Genomic DNA, 20,212 nt, shown 5'->3' with positions numbered 1-20,212 from the left:
GCAGACCTCTCCTGACCCGCCCGCTGCTCCCCCCGGCAGTGTACTTCGTCGATCTGCCTGTTCTGCTCCCCGCTTTGTCTCTGGTGAATCCTCTCACCCTCCGCATCTCTGGCCTGTACCCCAGTTCTGTACGAATAAATAAATAAAATCTTTAAAAAAAAAAATGATAGCACTTGCAAGATAAACCATTATACTTGGAAATGAATATTTCAAACTACAATGAATTCAAAGTGTGGGGTATGGGGAAGGTTTTCAAAGGAAAACAAAATGTGAAATGGTTCAGAAAGTACACAATTTACTGGATTTTTGCAGAGATTATCACAGATCACTTAAAGAACAAAAATGGAGATTACCACAGATCTTTTACAGCACCCTGAAGCAAAATCCCAAATTAGAAACATAACATACAAAATCACAAAATTGGTACACTAGAAATACTGATCTCAAATTGTGAAATACTGATCTCAAATTGTTTGGGCACAGCTTATGTTTGGTTTTTATCACTTGTTAAATAAATGCATTATGATTAAAATGTTATGGTGCTATTTAAATACTGTTAATCAAAAACTCTGATTTTTGACAGTGGTAGAATGTAATACCAGACAAATATGCTTTGAATTTTGTAAAATTTTTTTCTTCCTAAAGCAACTTTAGAGTATTTATCATAAAACAAAACAGTGAAAGGTGATTCAAAAATAGTGAAAAATAAGGAATTCTTTTCCTTCATTTGTTAGGTTTTCTTTTTCTTATTAAGGTTAAGTTCTCACTCCACGCACGATTTAGTCAAAAGCAAATTTTTGGTTTCTCTGACAATAGGTACAAATGACTTCATTCCACATCTGTCATTTCTATTCCATCAGATTCTTTAACATATACTACTGCACCTAAGGCTTCCTCTGAAAGAGCTCTTATGCCAGTCTCTTTATTCTTTGTAAAGATCTCTTGGCTTGTGTCTTCTAGTCTTATTTTCTTTGTGTTTTGAAATAACTGAGTCACTGGTTCCAACTTGCTTTTCTCCGTTCCTTGGATTAAATGATCATCTGCTTTTGAATCTATATGCATAGCAGATACCTGAGTAGCAGATTTACTAAGAGAAAATCCCATTGGGTCAGCTGAACAAATATCAAGATGGTTTTCAGGAACTGCTTTATGTAGTGGAAGTATTTCTTCAACTTGACAGCTTGGGGTAAAAAAATGTTAACAAGTGAATACAGCAGGAATTTCAACAACTAACTTCATTGCAATGTATGTTTTAAATGAAATTTTATGATTCAGATACCACAAATATAAAGTAAAATTGATTCTTTCAGTATTTATATATATATTTTTTGTTGGAGGGTTTGCATGTTGCACAGATTTGTTGACAATCTTTTTTTAAAGGAATTTACCAGATTTTATGTTCCATCATCTTTGAGAAAATAGTTTCTCTACTTAGTCCTTTCTACTACTCTTTTTTATCAAAAACTTTTAATTTTTAATTAAAAATATAATTATAAAAGGCTGGAGTACCAACAAATACTCTGTTGGTCTTTTACCCAAAAGAAGGCCGGGCAGGATAAAACAGACTTCTAGCAAGTGAAGAAGAAGAGACATGGATGGACACTATCTAACTCTATAGTGGTCAAGGGGAAAGTATATCAGGAAGATATAACATTTATCAATATATACTTACCAAATAAAGGAGAACCAAAACACATTAGATAATTACTTTTGCCTCTGAAAAGAGGCATGGGAGAAAATACACTTATGTAGGAAACTTCAATATCCCATTCTCACCAATGGATGATCAACAAGACAGAAAATAAACAAAGACACAATAGTCTTAAACAAAGATACGGATCACATGGCCCTAACAGATATCTATAGAAAACAAATACACATTTTTCTCAAATGTACATGGATCATTCTCCAATACTGGCCACATGTTGGGTCACAAGAAATCATACCAAGTATCTTCTTGGACAACAAAAGTAGCAAGCTAAAAATCAACTACAAAAAGAAAGCAAAGAGATCCCATATTACATGAGAAATAAGCAGCATGACACTAAAAGACCATTGGATTAATGAGGAAACAAAAGCAGAAATTAAACAAATACCTTGAGACAAATGATAAGGACACAATCTTTCAGAACATATGGGATACAGCAAAAGCAGTATTAAGAGGAAAGCATATAGCAATACAAGTCTACATTAAGTACAAGAAACAACCCAAAGAAACAATCTAATCGCCCATTTCAAGGAACTAGGAAAAGAACAACAACAACAAAAAAAACCCCAAAGCCAGTAAAAAAAAGAAAATAATAAAAATTAAAGCAGAAATAAAATAGAAATACAAAAGATAGCTCAAAAGGTCAATGCAACCAAAAGTTGGTTCTTTGAAAAAGTAAACAAAATAGACAAACCCCTAGCTAGACTCAAAATGAAAAAGAGAAAACTCTAATAAATAGGATCCTAAATGACTAAGGAGAAATTACAATAGACACAGCAGAAATCCAGAGGACAATTAAAGGCTACTATGAACAATTATATGCAAACAAGTTTTAACAATCTAGATGAGGGACAAATTCTTAGAACCATACAATCACCTAAGGATGAACAAAGAAGAAAAAACTTAGATAAACCAATTATAGGCAGTGAAATTTAAACAGTAATCAAAATACTTCCAAAAAACCAAAGCCTAGAACAAGATGGTTTCACAAATGAGTTCTACCAAACATTCAAAGATGAACTAATGCCAATCCTACAAAAACTCTTTCAAAAACAATACATAGGTTGGCCCTCCCTGGGGCGCAGCTGGTTGAAGCACTGCACTGGGAAGCTAAAGCCGCTTCTGCATGAGTTCGATTCCCGCCTGCCCCAGAGGTGACCACATGGCATGGCAGGCTCCTCCTGGCCCGCCCGCTGCTCCCCTCAGCAGTGTACTTCGTAGATCTGCCTGTTCTGCTCCCCACTCTGTCTCTGGTGAAGCCTCTCACTGCCCCTGAGCCTCTGGCCTGTACCCCAGTTCTGTATGTACAAATAAATAAATCTTTAAAAAAAAATACATAGGCAAAACATGACATATAGTTCAGACACATCTTTGAGGACTCATTCCAGAAAGAAGGAAAACAAATGAAACTATGAACAGTTGGCACTACATCAAACTAAAAAGTTTCTGTACAGCAAAAGAGACAGTGACCAAAACAAACAAACAAACAAAAAAACAACATTCCACTGAGTGGAAGGATATAATTGCACACCATACAAAGGATAAGGGACTAATATCAAAGATCTACAAAAGCTTACACAAATCAACAAAAACAAAGCAAACAACCCAATCAAAAAATGGGTAGAAGAGCTAAAAAGATGCTTCTCTAAAGAAGAAATGCAATGGCCTACAAGCATATGAAAAAATGTTCAATATCACTTATTATCAGGGAAATGCAAATCAAAACCACAATGAGATACCACCTCACACCAATGAAAATAACCAATACTAAAAAGACCAGAAACAACAATTGCTGGTGAGGATTTGATGAAAAAGGAATCTTCTTACACTGCTGGTATGAATGTAAATTGGTCCAGTCACTATGGAAAGATGTCTGGAGGTCCCTCAAAACACTAAAAATCAGGCCCTGATAGGTTACAATAGGTTAAAGTGCAGCACTGTGAAGCTATCCACAGCCACTGCAGAACAAGTTCAATCCCCAGTCATGCAGCTGACCCACATGGTGTGACAGACCTCTCCTGAACTACCCACTGCTTCCTTCAACAGTGTATTTCAGTAAATCCCTGTTCTGTTCCCCACTCTGTCTTGTATGAATCCTCTTATCCCCCATCTCCACCCCTCTGCCTGTACCCTAATTCTGTATGCATAAATAAATAAATCTTTAAAAACAAAACAAAACTAGAAATCTACATACCATTAGACTCAACAATTCCATTCCTAGGAATCTACCCAAAGGACCCAAAAACACTAATTTGAAAGGAAACCTGCACTCCTATGTTTACTGCAGCATTATTTATAATAGTCAAGACATGGAAACAGCCTAAATGCCCCAAACCAAATGAATGTATCAAGAAGATATGGGATGTATACACAATGAAATACTACTCAGCAATCAATAAAGATAAACTTAGTCTATTTACAGTAAAATGAATGGAGCTGGAAGGGATTAGGCTAAATGAAATAAGCCAGAAGGGAAGAGATAAATATCAGGTAGTTTCACTTATATGTGGAATATAAAGAACCCAACCAATATATCAGAAGAAAAACAGAACTTGCAAGCTCACCCCATAGGACTGAGACATAAAGCAGGGGCAAGGGGAGTAAAAGAGGTCAACTGGGAAGAAAGCACCAGGGACTTGGTGATGGATCACAGGTACTATGATAGTGGGAAAACGAGGAACTACACCTGAGGGGGGAAATCAAATAACTATGATGTAAGAAAATAAGTATAAAAAACAAAAACAAAAACAAAAAACCAAAGTGAATACCCTGTTCTTAGGAGATACTTGCTGAAATAAGGGTAATGAATCATACCTACAATTTACTTTTAAATTATTTTGTGACAGATATGAAAAGTAAAACATGCTAAATAGAAATAGCTGTGGAAGGTAGGATAAAAAAATGCCTGATGTAATAATCTTGGTACATTTATGTATATCTAAAACTTTTCAAAATATAAAGCAAAAGAATCACTAAAAAAGAAAATTCACAACACAATCCACTGCACTGAAAATCCACAAATGCAAAATAATGGCAATGTATATAATTGTCAGCTAGCCTACTAAATACATCTAAAGAGAGGTTGAAAAGGAACCAAATTCAATAGGGTAGATTTGACCCTATGAGTCTTCACCATAACTTCTCTGGGATCTTGAAGAGATGCAGGGATAACAAGTCTACTTGGAATCTTTTTGGCCTGTCATTCAAGAAGAAATATTGAATATATCTGGAAGAATAAAGACCTCAGTAAGTATGAACACAAATCCACACCAAAAAAAAAAAAAAAAAAAAATCCAAACTTGCCTTATCAGATAGTAAAATATGTTACACTATCAAAATAAGAAAAACAGTCTAATAGGTATATGTAGGAACTTCACATATGATATGGTAAAGGTGATATCACATAACAAAGAGTTATGAGAAAGGAAGGGCCCTCAGACAAGGACGACAAAAATTTGCAAGAATTTTGCTGTGTTTCCTCAGGCTGGTAATTAAGAGGCTAAAAACCTGAGAATTCTAGGCCTGGACCCTTGTGGCCATAAATTCCCTTCATTGATTAAGCTATGTTTACAATAGCCTAGCAAGTTGCTGCTATGGGAAGGAAAAGGTCAGACCAGTTCAAACTGGAGCTGAGGGTACATAGCTTTCCTGAGATGTTCACCTTGGAGATGGTCACATGTCCTGCACAATTACCAAGCTGCACCTGACTGGTGCCAACAATTACAACAACAAACAGACTTTAGCCATGTCCGCTCCCCTTGCTTTCTCAGCCATTAAAGTTTAGTTCCTTTGTCAACAAACCCCAGTCCTTAATATCTATATAGACTAATGTAAAAATAAACTTTTGTAATAATAAAAAAAATCTATATAGACTCTTCATCCCAGCACCTCTTTTGCTGATATATATCCACTCCTTACCTGGCCTCACTGGTGTCTGTAAGATCCTCTTTTAAATACTGAACAGAGAAAGGGTCTCAAAAGCTTTTTCCTGGTTTGGCAATGGGATCCCTTGGTCCATTCTCCCAACTCCTGGCAGATGGAGCAGTGGACAGTGGTTGATTTGCTATCAGCCTCTCTTCCCCTATTGTAAGGGAGGCTGGGACCAAACTATGGGTGCTCCAGGCCTACTCCCTTGTCTGGTTATGCTATATGACTAAACTTAGCCCGTTCTAACCTATTTGTTGTGTAGATGAAAATGAAGATGGATAAACTATCCTATAGTAGATTCCACATGCAGGGATGACCTAATGTGAAAGTAAGAACTGTAAACACTATTTTTAAAATATGAGACAATATAACTGTAACCTTGCAGTAGAAAATGAGTTCTTGAACAAAAACTAAAAAAACTTAAACAGAAAGAAGGAAAGCATATGGATTCAACTACTCCCAATTAAAAACTGCTCTTCAAAAAAGAAACTATAAAGTTAAATAGACAGAGAAGAGAGTGAAAGATGTGCTATCCAAAGCTGACAAGGGATTTATAGCTACAATATATATGTGTAAAATACCTAAAAGTGAACAGGAAAGAGGAAACCAAATAGAAAGATGGACAAAGAAGATAAGGACATGATTCACAGATAAAAGGATTCCAAATAGATAATGAACATAAAAAGAGATGTTCAAACTACAGAAATCAGAGAAACAAATTTTCTACCATCAGAATCACCAACTTTAGAAAGGTATATAGCACTACATATTAAGGAGATGCAGGATAACAGGGGTCATTTTTAAATGCTATTCCATTTCACTTCTGGTTCTATTTCCACTTTTGCCATTGTATGTTCCTCAAACAGTATCTGGAATCTGTCTTATAAAGCATAAGGCAGATCACATCAATTCTCTATTCAACACACTCATTACCTTTTATTTCACAGTAAAAGTCCAATTCTACATTTCCCTATTTTCTTTTAATAATGTTAGATAATGAGAATCTTTCACTGAAAATAATCTTGTATCAGAGGAGTTAACAAGTATATATATTATTTCCCTAACTATTTCAGAATAGTCTTTGAGAACTCCTACTTCTTTGTAACTTATTTTTTTTTTATTTTTTTTTTTAAGATTTATTTATTTATTTGTGCATACAGAACTGGGGTACAGGCCAGAGGCTCAGGGGCGGTGAGAGGCTTCACCAGAGACAGAGTGGGGAGCAGAACAGGCAGATCTACGAAGTACACTGCTGAGGGGAGCAGCGGGCGGGTCAGGAGAGGTCTGGCTCGCCATGTGGTCTCCTCCGGGGCAGGCTGCAGGCGGGAATCGAACTCATGTGGAAGTGGCTTCAGATTCTCAGTACTGTGCTTTAACCTGCTGCGCCACCAGGGAGGGCCTTCTTTGTAACTTATTTTAGCAAATATAATTTTATTTCAGAGGAAATGTATCTCTTAGACCTCTGACCACTTTATATCAAATAACTAGGATACTCAAAGTAATATTTAATATGTAGCTGTACTTACTTATAAATTATATATCTGAAAATAACTGCTACAAAATGTAAGAAAATGTAATGACACAAATAATGATGAAAAAAATCAGAACAGAGGTTGGAAAAACATAAGGCACTATATTTAACTGTACTTTTATAAAGTACATAAAATATGTTTATGCTTGCTGGTAATACATTGTGGGAAAAAATGAGTACTTACCTGGCAAAACAGTATCTTCAAGTGAGAGACTACTTTTGAAGTGCACAGGTGTACAGTATTTGACGATCGTCAGAGAACAGTTACAAAAACCTAGGTAGAAAAAGACAGGGAGATAAAGTCACCATTAAATCGCAGAAGCTCTTGGATTATTTAAGAAGGGTGGGCCATGTTAAACGCTAAGAAATGTTAAAAAGGCATTTCTTTCCAAGGTGGGCTCCAAAAACTTGTCCAAATAATGTAATTCTAATTCTTTTACCCTAAAAAGCTCATTTTTGTATTTTTAGTCAATGTAGTTAATTTTAACATAATTGGATGACCCAAAATAACAGTGCACTTAGTTAAGTTAAATAAATGTTCTCAGACTTAATGTTTCTAATGTTTCTAGAGGACAAGTGAAGTGGTATTAAGGAGGAAAACAATCATACAATACCTTCTCTTTTGTTAATTATTACCAAATTTTAAGGGAAAGGGAATTCGGAGAACTGCCATATGGAGAAAATAGGTCCGCAATCTGATATTTCCCGATTCAACTCTGACTGAATCGTGCAGGACTGAAATGAGCTTAGAGTCCACGGACTGCAGGCTGCCAGGGTTCACCAAAACAGGCCAGGCAGGCTCTCACCGAGAGAGGATGCAGCAGCAGAAGGCAGCCCCTCAAACTGGCTCTGCGCTGTGGCAGGAGAGCACAAGGACCTCCGAGCGCCAGAGCGCCGTTCTGGGGAGCAACCGGTTCACTGTACGTAGGTCCAGAATTGTGCCCGATCCTTGGGAAAAATGACGCAAAGCCGGGGCAGCGAAGCAGCAGGTGTTAGCAGAAGAAGGACTGAGGCAAGAGCTACAGCTCTGCGCATGCGTGTTCCATCCAGGTGCGGCAGCTGCTCGCCAGAAGTCAGAAGTGGTGGGCCAGGTGGCTAGTGACTGGTTACTAAGAGACGGAACGCTCGGGTGGGGCGTCCGGACGCTGAGTGGGCGTGCGCCTGCGCAGCGCGGATGGACCAGGAAGAGCCCTCTCTTAAGTGCCCTGTAAGGCGGGCTGGTGGATGTACGCGACTTTACGTGCGTGGGTGCGCGCGCACGACTTGTAGTCCCCGCGCGAGAGAGGGTCGAGCCAGGTACGCGTGCGCACGAGCACTAGGGGCGCGCGGGACGGAAGCGAAGCGAAGGCGCCGAGGAGGTGGAGGACGAGCCCCCCTCAGGTACAGAGCGTGAGGGCGGGGCCGAGGGCGGCGCTAACCGCCCCAGCCTTCTTCCCTCCCGTTCCCGCCTTCCTCGGCCTCCATCGGGGCGGGGCCAGGGCTATTTGTGGGTGGGAAGGGAGGGGAAAGGGGCGGAGGATGGAGACGCGGAGGGGCTTGGATCCCTGGTGGAGGCTGTGGCCCAGTAGTCGCCAGAATGAGCTCCGGGGAGGACCACGGGCCACGATACTCAGGGAGGGACCTGGAGCTCCAGGTAGAAGCAGCGGGGGGATGCTCGTGCTTACAGTAAAGCAGGTCCTGAGCGAAAGGCCTCCTAGAAGGCGTCTGCAAGGGTCGGTTTGGCGGAGGTGGGGTATTCTGGATGATCCCGCAGGTGGGTAGTCACTGCTTGAGCCGCAGTGAGGGGCTGTAGCAGGCAGAGTGATGGTCCGGCAAACTTTGCCCTTGTTTCTTGGGAGCTAAAGGTGAATCCCAGTTCCTATGGTGACCGCTTCGCTTCCTGCCGCGCCTCTCCGCTGGTTGTTTGGGGGGGGGGGGGACTGTTCTGTTTAGAAACGCTCTGGAGTGGAGCTGAGGAATTTGGAAGGCAGAGATTTGGGGGTTCATCCTGGCTTTTACTTACTCGAAACACTCACTTTTAAATCTCTTTGTATAAACTTTGGAAAGTAAAGAGCCGAGAGTTACATAGGCATTTGCACGAAAATCTCTTATAAATTCGGTAGAAATTATACACAGGAAAGGTAGGGTAAGCTGACTTTTGTTTAAAAAAAAAAATTTGAGACTTAAATGTAGTAACTGTGAGGTTAGCCTGGATCTGATCTCTAAACACTCACAAGAATATGTATACATATACATTTTAAACAGTCTAGCATCGCGGCTTCTGGAAAAGTTGCATAGGTGATAGCGTCCCATAGGTGATAGCGTCCCAGTGTTGTCCTCCAGACCCAGATATCCCAGTGTATTCGTTGTTTTAAATGTTCTCTACAGTTTTTCAGCTTTTCAAATATACTTTTTTTTTATTGTAAGGAAACAAATAGAATAACAATTGGTTTATAACTTGGACTAAAGTATGTTAGGTATGAGAGTGTCACGTCTTTTAATTGTGTCTGGAGGATAAAACGGATTTGTGTTTTTATTTTTGTTGATCAATAAATTGTTGTTTCGTGCAAAACTAGAAAGTACATTGATGAAATATTTGTTTTAAACAACAAGCTGGTTAAGACCTTATTTAATGGCAGCTTTCAAAATATATCTTATTATGGTTACCATCTGATAAAATTCATTACTGCAGCCCAGTATATAACCAAATGTAGAGATTCTTTGGGCGTTCTTTGTGTTTCAGTAGTATGATTCAGTTTTTAAGATAATTTGCTTTTAAAGCCCTCCATATAGAGGAGGAGTAAAGAAGGCGTAATTATTTATTTCCTTTGCCCATCGGCACACCTCTACTTTTCTCCAGAGGCAGCCACTATCCTCATTTGTATAATAATCACTTTCTTGCTTTCCTTAGAGTTTCACCATCTTTGTATGTGAACATGCACATTCAAATTTGGTTTTGGACTTTATATAAATGATTCTTTACTAAGTATTCCTTTGCAGTTTGCTTCTTTACTCAGTGTTATGTTTTCTGAATTTATCCCTGTTGCTTGTAGTTTGTTGATTTGTGTTACACAGCTTATCTATTCTACCCTTGGTGGACATTAAGGTTTTACAGTTTTGCTAATTATGAACAACACTGATAAGAACTTTCTTATACATGTACCCCATCTTTTCAAATGAGTTAGTAAGATAGTTGTATTTGTCTAATATTCTAATTACATCAATGTATATTATCACTAAATTCTTTTACTTCAGAAAATCTCTTGAAAACTGTTTAACCTTTAATGTTTCCTATAGGTCTTGATAATGATAAATACTACCTCTCCTATAACCACTGTTTTTAAAAAGCAAGTTATTTCTTGTCTTTCAAAAAGACAAGTTCTTTAATTACAAAAGCATCTGGATTATAGTGAAGGGAAGAACATGGATTTGGATGGGATGATTGGAGAGATTACTTTTTTTCATAAGAAATGTTAAATTTGGTGATTTACTTTTTGATGAAGGGAATTTCTGAAACATTAATTTCTTTATATTATCAATAAAAAATCTATCATAAAATCATTCATAAGTTTTTGTGTGATTTATTACATCCTTCTGTTAGTGAAGCTATTCCTTCCTACTTCAAAATCTAAACTTTTGGAAACAATTTTATAAAAGGAAAACAAGTTGGTCTTTTGTAAAGCCAGATTTCAGAATCCCAGGTAAAGTGCTTCAGTATTTTCAGTTATTCTATCAAAATATTCAGTAGACATTTATTGTGCCTGATATGCCTGGTATTATGCTCAACTTGAAATATCTATCTATTCTTAATTAAATCATCAGCTAACCTTCCTTTTCTCTTGCTGGAGGACAGTGCACATCCTGGACTACTTATTACTTCATGGTTCTTCTTCACTCCATCAGTTAACATTAACTCACTTTTTAGGAATTTGTGTTTATTCGGTAGGGCTTTTTACTCTGGAGTACAAGAACATAAGGGAGTTCTTGAACCTCCTGAAACTGTGAAGTTGGTGTGTGTTTGCATTTTCCTGTGGAGAGTACCTAGGGCTTTTAGGTTAATTTTTTTAAAAGATTTATTTATTTATTCATATAGAACTGGGGTACGGGCCAAAGATGCGGAGGGTGAGAGGATTCACCAGAGACAGAGTGGGGAGCAGTACAGGTAGATCTATGATGATGACGAAGTACACTGCTGAGGGGAGCAGCAGGCGGGTCAGGAGAGGCGGGATCAATCGAACTCATATGGAAATGGCTCAAGCTTCTTAGTGCTGTGCTTTAAACCTCTGCGCCACCAGGGAGGGCCTTAGGTTAATTCTTAAAAGGGACCTTGAGATAAAGAGAATGCAGAAACAAGTTTTCCTCCTTTTGTAATGACCATTCCACAGCTTTGCTTTTCCAACTTTTGCCCTCTCTCTCTTCCTTAAGGAGAGGTTTATATTTTCTGTTTCCTTTTCTTTAATATTATTTTTTTAAAATACTATTTGTTTTTATTATTCCTCTCCAAACTTGATTCCATTCCAAATCCCAGCTATTGAACAATTAATTTGTTCAAAACATCAAAATTCATTATTTTGAAAATGCTTTATTGAGTACTAGCTCTGTACTGGGCACCTTTCAAGGTATTACATTTCTTATTTAAATTCTAGTAGGGGGAGACAGACAATAAACAAGTGAAGAAATAAATGATGTGATTTCAAGTAGTGAAAATAACCTAATGAGAGCGTGACTAGGATAGAGGCTACTTTAGGTAAGAGATCAGAGAAGACTTCCCTTTGACATTTGAGCCTAAGAGCAGAGGGTAGGGAGTCAGCTATGTAAGTGTTCCTGACAAAGAGTAAGAAAGGACAAGGTTCTGAAGTGAAATGAGATTGGTATAATAGAGGACAGAAAAAAACAATAAAACTGGTGACTGAAAAAAAAGAGTAGTGTTAAGTCTGTTTAGGGAGGTAAAGGCAGGGAACAAGTCATTTAAGACTAAAAATTTTAGATTTTATTTTAACTGTCCATTGGAGACATTTGAACAGGATCCCATTATTTTACAGTAATTGTTCTTGATTTAAGTTTGGACAATAGGTTGTAAAGAGCAAAAGTGGAAATGTGAAGCTCACTTACAACAATGTTGCAGTAAGTAGTAGGGGGAAGATAATGGTGACTTGTACAGGGAGGTGGTAATAAAAGTTTAGAGTTGCATGGATTGGTAATATTTTGGAGGTAGAACCAACAGGACTTCTTGATGAATTCGTGACGGGAGTCAGGAAAAGAAAAAAAAAATCAAAGACAATTCCTTGGTTTTTGACTTTGGGCATTGTACAAAAGATGGTGCCATTTGACCCAGGGAAAACTGGGAAGGAACATGATGGTGGAGCCAAGGTGCAGGTGAGGAGTTATGAAGTCTGTTTGAGACATGTTAAATTGTGATGTCTGTGGATGCCTGAAAAATACAGTGTGTTGTGGATTCCAATAGGAATATGATCATAGTTTTTTGGGGACACAAAATATGTCCTAAGTGTTTTAAGATGAAGTAGTAGAAATAGTCTTTTCCTCGGTGGTCCCTTGGTATACTTGTGCATTCTTCTGATGGTGTGCTGAATCATTCTGTAGTATAATTTCTGATTTATATATTCTGGACTTTTCCATGTTTATGAAAGGTTGATTTCTTTTTAAAATATTTATTTATTTATGCATGCAAGAGCTGGGGTGTAGGCCAGAGGTGTGAGGTGGTGAGAGGATTCATCAGAGACAAAGCGGGGAGCAAAACAAGCAAATAGACTGAAATACACTGCTGAGGAGAGCAGCGGGTGAGACAGGAAAGGTCTGCCGTGCTTTGTGGGTCAGCTCCCTGGCTGGGGGTCAAACTTGTGCTGCTATGGCTGCCAGCAGCTTCATAGGGCTGACACTTAACCCCTCGCACTGCCAGGGGCCCCCTGAAATTGTAGATTTTTGTTTCTATGTTTTAATTCCCAGAATAAGGTTCATCCTTGTTCTAGCTACTTATAAATTTGCTTGACAGATTAACAAGTGTACTGTTAAAGTCTGAAAATACGAACTGAAACAGTAAGAGTAGGAATGGAAATTGAGAGAAATTTTAGTGAAAAGACCAGTATAACTTGATCACCATTAGATAAATTGAATTAATGAGAGGAATTAATAGTATTAGTAAATGATAATAATGGCATCTATAGCAATTGTTATTGCCGGACTTTATTTATATTTACTCATACAGTCCAACAGCTGTATGGGGTGTGTACTATTATTGTCATCTCTATTTTATAGATAGATGAGTAGTAAGTCTTGACCAGAGAAATAACTAGCCTATGGTCATACAGCTAAGGAGTGACAAAATTAACGTTAACATGAGCACTCTGATGTTTAAGAACATGCCCCTAACCATTACACTATATTGCTTCCCAATTTAGAATGATTGTGATTCTAGCTTCAGTGCTTGCAATAAAAATTTTCTGCTTACAAAGTACTTGTATTCACAGAGATCTGTACAGGAACACAGATTCCATTCAGAGATCATGGGAATGTGCAGTACATTGGCGTGAACTAGATAGGAAACTGGCCTGGTGGAGGGTAGATGGTGGTGGGCAAGGGCATTTCTGATATAGTGATCGCTTTCAGTCAAAGATATTCACTAGAGGAGGGAAAGTAACAACTCTGGGGCGATTGCTCATGATTGTCAAATAGACTCTTGTCTTCTTCCTACTTTTAATTATTTTTAATTTCTAGACTAGCCATTTTAATTTCTAGGTAACTTTGCATAATTCACCCTTGACAGTTAAGTTTGCCAAGGAGATGAAGGAAAGTTCAGTTTTATTATCTTTGTATACTGCTTCATTGTTTCTACAAATTCATAATGATACCTTTATTATACTAAGAATTCTGTGCAGGTTATTGGGAATACACAGAACCTCTACATTGTTCTTAAGAGTTTAATAACTGTGTAGGGAAGACATAGTTAGACAAAAATAAATAGCTACATAAGTTGTCTTATGACTAGTATACTCAGAAATGTTAAGAAGGAAGTGATCACTATTTGATAGAAAAGGTAGAGAAAATCTAGAAAATGTAGAATTCAAATTGAATTTTAGAAGTATGTTTAGTTAAATGGAAGAAAGGGTGAGGGCAAAAGCTCCTGAACACAAGATAAATTTCTGAGTGTTTAGACAAAGTATATGTAGAATTGTCTGTCTCCAATGGAGGGGTTTTTGGAAGTGTCAAGTAGGAGATAAGTTTGGGAAAGTGGAAAGGGATCAAATTCTGAAAAACTGAATCAAATTCTTGAAAAACGAGGAAGATATAGATTCTAAAGAGATCCTTGCCATTCAAGGTGTGGTGTCTGTACTAACCAAGTAGGGATCACTGAACAACTTTTTAGAAATGCAAGTATTTTAGGGCTACTATGAATAAGAATCTTCATTTTAACAAGATTCTCAAGATAATTTTATGTTATCTAAAAATAAAAAATACTGCTGTAGTGAGAAGTCATTTGGTTCTGTTATTCTAAGTCAAATGTTTATAACTAGGAATACATTTTTTTATAACAGTTTATTTTTACATCATTTTGTACATTTTTTCCCCCATCTCAATTGTAATCCCCGCGGGTTTCCCATCACCAAGTCACCCGTGTGCCATCACCATAATCCCGTGCACTTCCCTCCCCACCCTCCCATTTTTGATCCCATTCCCCACTCCACCCCCACAAAATGTCTCTGGTATATAGTTGTTCATTATTTTTGTTATTTTCTCGCCTGGTCCATTATACTCCTGCTATGAGTGAAACCATCCGGTATTTTTCTTTCTCTTTCTGGCTTATCTCACTCAGCATGATCTTTTCCAGCTCCATCCAAGTTGCTGCAAAAGACATGTGTTTCTCTTTTTTGGTTGCTGAGTAATATTCCATTGTATATATGTACCACATCTTTCTAATCCAGTCATCTACTTTTGGGCATTTGGGCTGCTTCCATGTTTTTCCAATTGTAAATAAAGCAGCAATAAACATGGGGGTACAAGTATCTTTTTCAATCAGTGTTTTTGTGTCTTTTGGGTAGATACCTAGGAGTGGGATTGCTGGGTCGTAGGGAAGCTCCATGTTTAGCAGTTTGAGGAACCTCCAAACAGTTTTCCATAGTGGTTGTACTAGTTTGCATTCCCACCAGCAGTGCAGGAGAGTTCCTTTTCCTCCACATCCTCGCCAACATTTGTTGTTGCTAGTTGTTTGAAGATGTGCCATTCTCACTGGGGTGAGGTGGTATCTCATTGTGGTTTTAATTTGCATCTCCCTTATTACGAGTGATGTTGAACATTTTTTCATATGCTTATTGGCCATCTGCATAGGAATACATTTTTTAACAGAAACTATGTAGCTTTATAGTTAGAGTCTAATCCATAAAGGTTTAAGTGACTCATAAGTTGAACTACTCTATAAGACCTGTTGATATTTCAGATAAGTGGCTAGAATGAAGAACAATGTAGCATATTTGTATCATTTACGGAAAGGGAGAGAAGAAAATAAATTTGCTAAGAATTAGGTTGCACAGGATATCACACAAGGTCAGTGACTAGGAGAGTTTGTAATTTCCCGAGTTTGAGAATTTAGAGAATAGCACCTGTGTTACATGGAAATATAAAGGATGCTTTAGCACATATTCTCTTTATAAACATAGTGGCAATCTTGATACAGGAAAAAAAGATATTATTTTCCTAAATTATAAATTTCTAAGCCACACTGTCAAGTAAAATAAGCACAGTGTAGAGTAGCTTGTATAGTAACTAAATTTAAAAATCTTTGACATTTGTTATTTTGCACATGTGCAAATATATGTGGGATAAGTTCCTAGAAATGGAATGGTACAGAAATTATGTATTTGTTATGTTAGATGTTACACAGTTGTTCTCCAGTAAGATGTCAGTTTACACTGCCACCGATAGTAAATAATAATGCCAAGTTATATATTTCACTTTTTTGATTTTTGCCAAGTGGTTAAAAATGGTATCTTGGTGTTCTATGTTGTGTCCTCTTAAAGCAAGAGCTTGACTATCTTTCACTCTCAGTTGAATGATCAGAGTCATTTCTGTGAATAAGCCATAGTGTTTGTGAATGTTTTTATCTGGCCATTTCTTTTAGTTTTTTATTTATAGGAATTATTTATGTTAGAGAAGTTAGGCCTTTGTGATATGGGTAGTAAACCTTTTTGCTAATAAACAAAAGGCAAAAATAGCTAGTAGTTAATATTTGGGCAACAGAGGTCTACAGGTAGACTACTTAATTTACTGGTGACCCATATTTCTGTAGGACAGTGTTTACAAAAGGAATAAGATGGGGTATATCTTCTTTGGAAGGCATGTTCAACACTTTAGTCTTATATTTTGAAAACATGCAGGAGAGGCTTTATAATAAAATTATAATAAAGTAAAGCTTGGTGAAACCCTCTTAGCTGGTAGAAAACAACAGGGTTTAAAATAATTGAAATATATCTAAGAATGCTGCAATTTTCAAAATTATTGGTTGGTGCTAGAAATAACAAATCTGTATTAGACTGCATATCTCTGTGTTATTATATTTTTTTCGACTAGGTTACCACCAAAGAACATGATTTTGGTCTAGGGGCTCCAGTTTCTGAAGCTGAAAAATACCAGAATAATCTCCAGCTAGAACAAGAAGTGAGAAATCAAGAAAAATTCATCTTTACACTGAAATTACAGGTTATATTTCGTTTATATATGCATTACTCTGAATTAATTTGGGGTAGGGTTTATTTTAAAATAAGATGGAGAATACATACTAACTCAGTACTCATTTAAATATTATGGGTCCAGAATCATTCTATTTTAACTATTTTGATACACATAGATTCAGAGTTAATGGATGCAAACTGTGAGCCAAGTGTTGTATCAGGTGCTTTTAGGTACATAATGCAACTTTGTGAAATATGATGTTATTTCCATTTTATATACTTCAGAGTTGAAGCTTCAAGAGATTAAAGAACTATGATATTGGTTACTGAGTAACAGATAGGATTTCTCTGAATTGCTAAAATTTGAACCCAGTTCTCTGAACTCCAAGTTCAGTATTGTTTCTGGTCTCCTGTTGCCCAACATGTGGTATAACTATTAATAAGAGTTATTAGAAGAAGCGTTCTCTTTACTACACTAGGAAAATGGTTTAGATTTACTGTTCCTATTCTTCCCACTAAGTAAAGCTAGAAACTCTGAACATTATATATAGAAAAACATAAGATACTGTGGGAAGATAAACAGATAAGGTGGGAAGAAATAGAAGACTTTCTAGGGACCTCCAAGCATAAAAAATGGCATGTTAGTCAATTCCTGGATTTTCTTTTTGCTTCATATATCCCAGACAGCTGGGGAAAAAAAAAAAAAAGGCAACTGGAAATAACAATGAACAGAAGTCAAAAAAGTGTAGAAAACCTAGCAAGTTAGACTGCTTTTAGATAATAATTTCCTATTCAGAACAAACACCACAGGAAAACCTACCTTCTTGTCCTTATCTAGACTTTCACCCTCAATAGGCTATAACAAGGACCCTTATGCCACTGTATTAAAGAATACTGAGTGAGGAACCAAGACTTTCATTCCCACCACTGGTAAAGGGGTCGCCAACCCTGTAGTCTTCAGCTGAAATCATGGTGTGACATCAAGAGAGACTTATTTTATAGTTAGGACTTTCACCATTCCCCAGCAGTAAGAAGGCCTCTGGAGGAATGATAGGACCAGTAATGAGGCCCCTCTTTGTCCGTGCTGTGTTACTGAAAGCAAAGACTTATTGAGAATCCTGAATTCCCAATCCTGCCTAGCAATAATAACAAGGAACCCCACCCTTCCTAAATGTCAAAGAGACCTACTGGAAAAATTGAATTCCATGTCCATTTGTCAGTTAAAAAGCAAAATTCCTCTTTTCTGGCTGAACCAGTGTATCAGGAAGCCAATCTAAATATAAAATTAAAGTCTTAGAATACCAGGTTTCAGTAAAAAGCATTCCTCATCCCATGAATAAGGAATCTGTCACCTTCAATGAAAATGGCAATAAAAAGATGCCAACACTACATGAAACAGATGTAATAATCTAACAAGCATTTTAAATCAGCCATCATATAAATGTTTCATCAGGCAATTTTGAGTGTTTCAAACAAACAATATCTCAGCAAAGAAATAAAAAATATAAGGAACCAAATGGAAAATTTATAGGTCACAAGATGTTCTTCAGTAGGTGAATAGATAAACAAATATGTCCCTACAATGAAATATTACTTACTTAGAAAAGGTAATGAATTATCAAGCCACAACATATAAGAAGGAACTCTGAAAACACTGCTAGGTTAAAAAAGCCAATCTGAAAAGGTTACACACCTTATTATTGCAACTATGTGACATTCTACAAAAAAACAAAACAGGACATTAAAAAGGTCACTATTTGCAGGGGATTGGAGGAGAGAGTGAATATGAGGAACACACGTGATTCTTAGGGCAGTAAAACTATTCTGTATGATACAGTGAAGTTGACTGCATGTCAAAACCTATAGAAGTCACATGCTAAAGAATAAACTCTAATACAAACATTGTATTGTTAATAATAATACATTATTATTTAGTTAATAACATTTTAGTTAATAATAATGTGTCATTAGTTCATCAAATTGTAACAAGTGTAGCATACTAATACAAAATGTAAATAAGAGGGGAAACTGGATTTTGTATATATGTACGGGAACTCTGTACTTCTAATCTAAAACTACTCTGAAAAAAAGCCTATTTAAAAATGCATAGAAGAAAATATTTCCAAATCATCTATATGATGGGGATAAAATAATAATCAGAATATGCAAGGAACTCCTACAATTGAATAACAAAAAGCAAAACAACTCAAATATTGAAAAAAGTAATAGAATTTTCTTTTTTTAAAAAAATTTTGTTTGATGTAGTTGTCAATATTTAAGACAACTATTTTATTAATGAAGAGGGCAAAGGGACATAAAGGGAGTTAAAGTTTCTTCATCACTTAAACTGGTAAAATGCAAACTGTAACAAGTCATAGATATATAATGATAACAGAGCGGTTACTCAACATCTGTACAGATATACTAAAAATTCTATAGCTAAATCAGCATTCCAAATCAATATTAGAATACAAAGAAGTATTCAAGTAACCCAGAGGAAGGCCAGGAAAACAAAACAGAAATCAAAAAATACACTTGAATCTTAACATAAAAGCAGTTGGGTTCAATGCACATAATCTAAATATACCCACTAAAAGACAAACTGGCAGAGTAGATTTAAAAAGCATGACCTGGGTATTGCCTGTCTACAAGAAATTTGTTTCAAATATAGTGTTACAGTTAGTTCAAAAGTTTGAAAGTATATAGACATTGAAGGAAAAAGTAATAAACCTGTTCTGTTTGCAGATGGCATGATCTTTTACCTAGAAAATTTCATGAAACCTGTTTATAAAAATGAACTAATAATGAGTTCAGACAGGTCAGACTAAAACATTTACTGTATGTGTTTTTCAGTTAATTGTATTTGTGACTTCCACAGTTACAGAAATCAAAATTCAAAATGTAATACAACTTATAGCCACTTAACAATAAAATCCTTAGATGCAAATCTAACAAAATAAGTGTGAATTTCTTTTTTGAAAACTATAAAATGCTAATGAAAGAAATCAAAGATCTAAATAAATGGAGAGACATATTCATGGATTGGAAGCTCTAGTATAATAAAAGATGTGAGTTCTCTCCAAATTGATAAACAGATTTAATGCAGTTCCCATCAGAATTCCAACAAATACAATATTGAGAGAAAAGAATAAATTGGAAGGAGTCGTTCTTGATTTAAATTTAATATTTAGCTACCATAATAAAGATGTAGTATTTCTAATGAGAGAGACACGTAGGTCAATGACACAGATTCTAGACTCAAGAAATAGCTTTATATAAGTCACACATAGAGCCAAATGATTTTTTGCAGAGGTGCAAATGCAGTTCAGAGGAGGCAAGATTGTCTTTTGAAAATATGGTGCTGGAACAGTTGAATATTTTTAGGGA

General features: G+C 36.6%; 1 protein-coding gene and 1 long non-coding RNA gene across 9 annotated transcripts in view; one reads left to right on the top strand and one right to left on the bottom strand.

Moving 5' to 3' along the window:
• Window positions 1-1,102: 1,102 nt before the first annotated feature.
• On the bottom strand, window positions 1,103-8,295 carry LOC101630900. Its single transcript, XR_001145639.1, has 3 exons — window positions 7,781-8,295; window positions 7,351-7,440; window positions 1,103-1,180 (listed from the first exon to the last, which is right to left on the bottom strand). It is a non-coding gene; the product is annotated as an uncharacterized LOC101630900 (long non-coding RNA).
• Window positions 8,296-8,319: 24 nt separating this feature from the next.
• The window catches only part of TSGA10 (testis specific, 10), a 76,650-nt gene continuing 64,757 nt past the window's right edge, over window positions 8,320-20,212 (top strand). For 2 of the 8 annotated variants that reach the window (XM_012727477.1, XM_012727476.1), the window contains exons 1-2: window positions 8,713-8,799; window positions 16,725-16,853. In XM_012727477.1, coding sequence (XP_012582931.1) covers window positions 8,743-8,799; window positions 16,725-16,853 — 186 coding nt within the window. In that variant the 5' untranslated portion in view covers window positions 8,713-8,742. The other 6 variants (XM_004686154.2, XM_004686155.2, XM_012727481.1 and 3 more) reach the window with 6 other exon arrangements.

The sequence above is a fragment of the Condylura cristata genome, unplaced genomic scaffold (assembly GCF_000260355.1).
Source record: "Condylura cristata isolate star-nosed mole 26May11 unplaced genomic scaffold, ConCri1.0 scaffold00020, whole genome shotgun sequence".
NCBI classification, from domain to species: domain Eukaryota; kingdom Metazoa; phylum Chordata; class Mammalia; order Eulipotyphla; family Talpidae; genus Condylura; species Condylura cristata.
The sequence above is the reverse complement of the archived record's forward strand: the minus strand, read 5'-3'. Positions and strand labels throughout refer to the sequence as shown.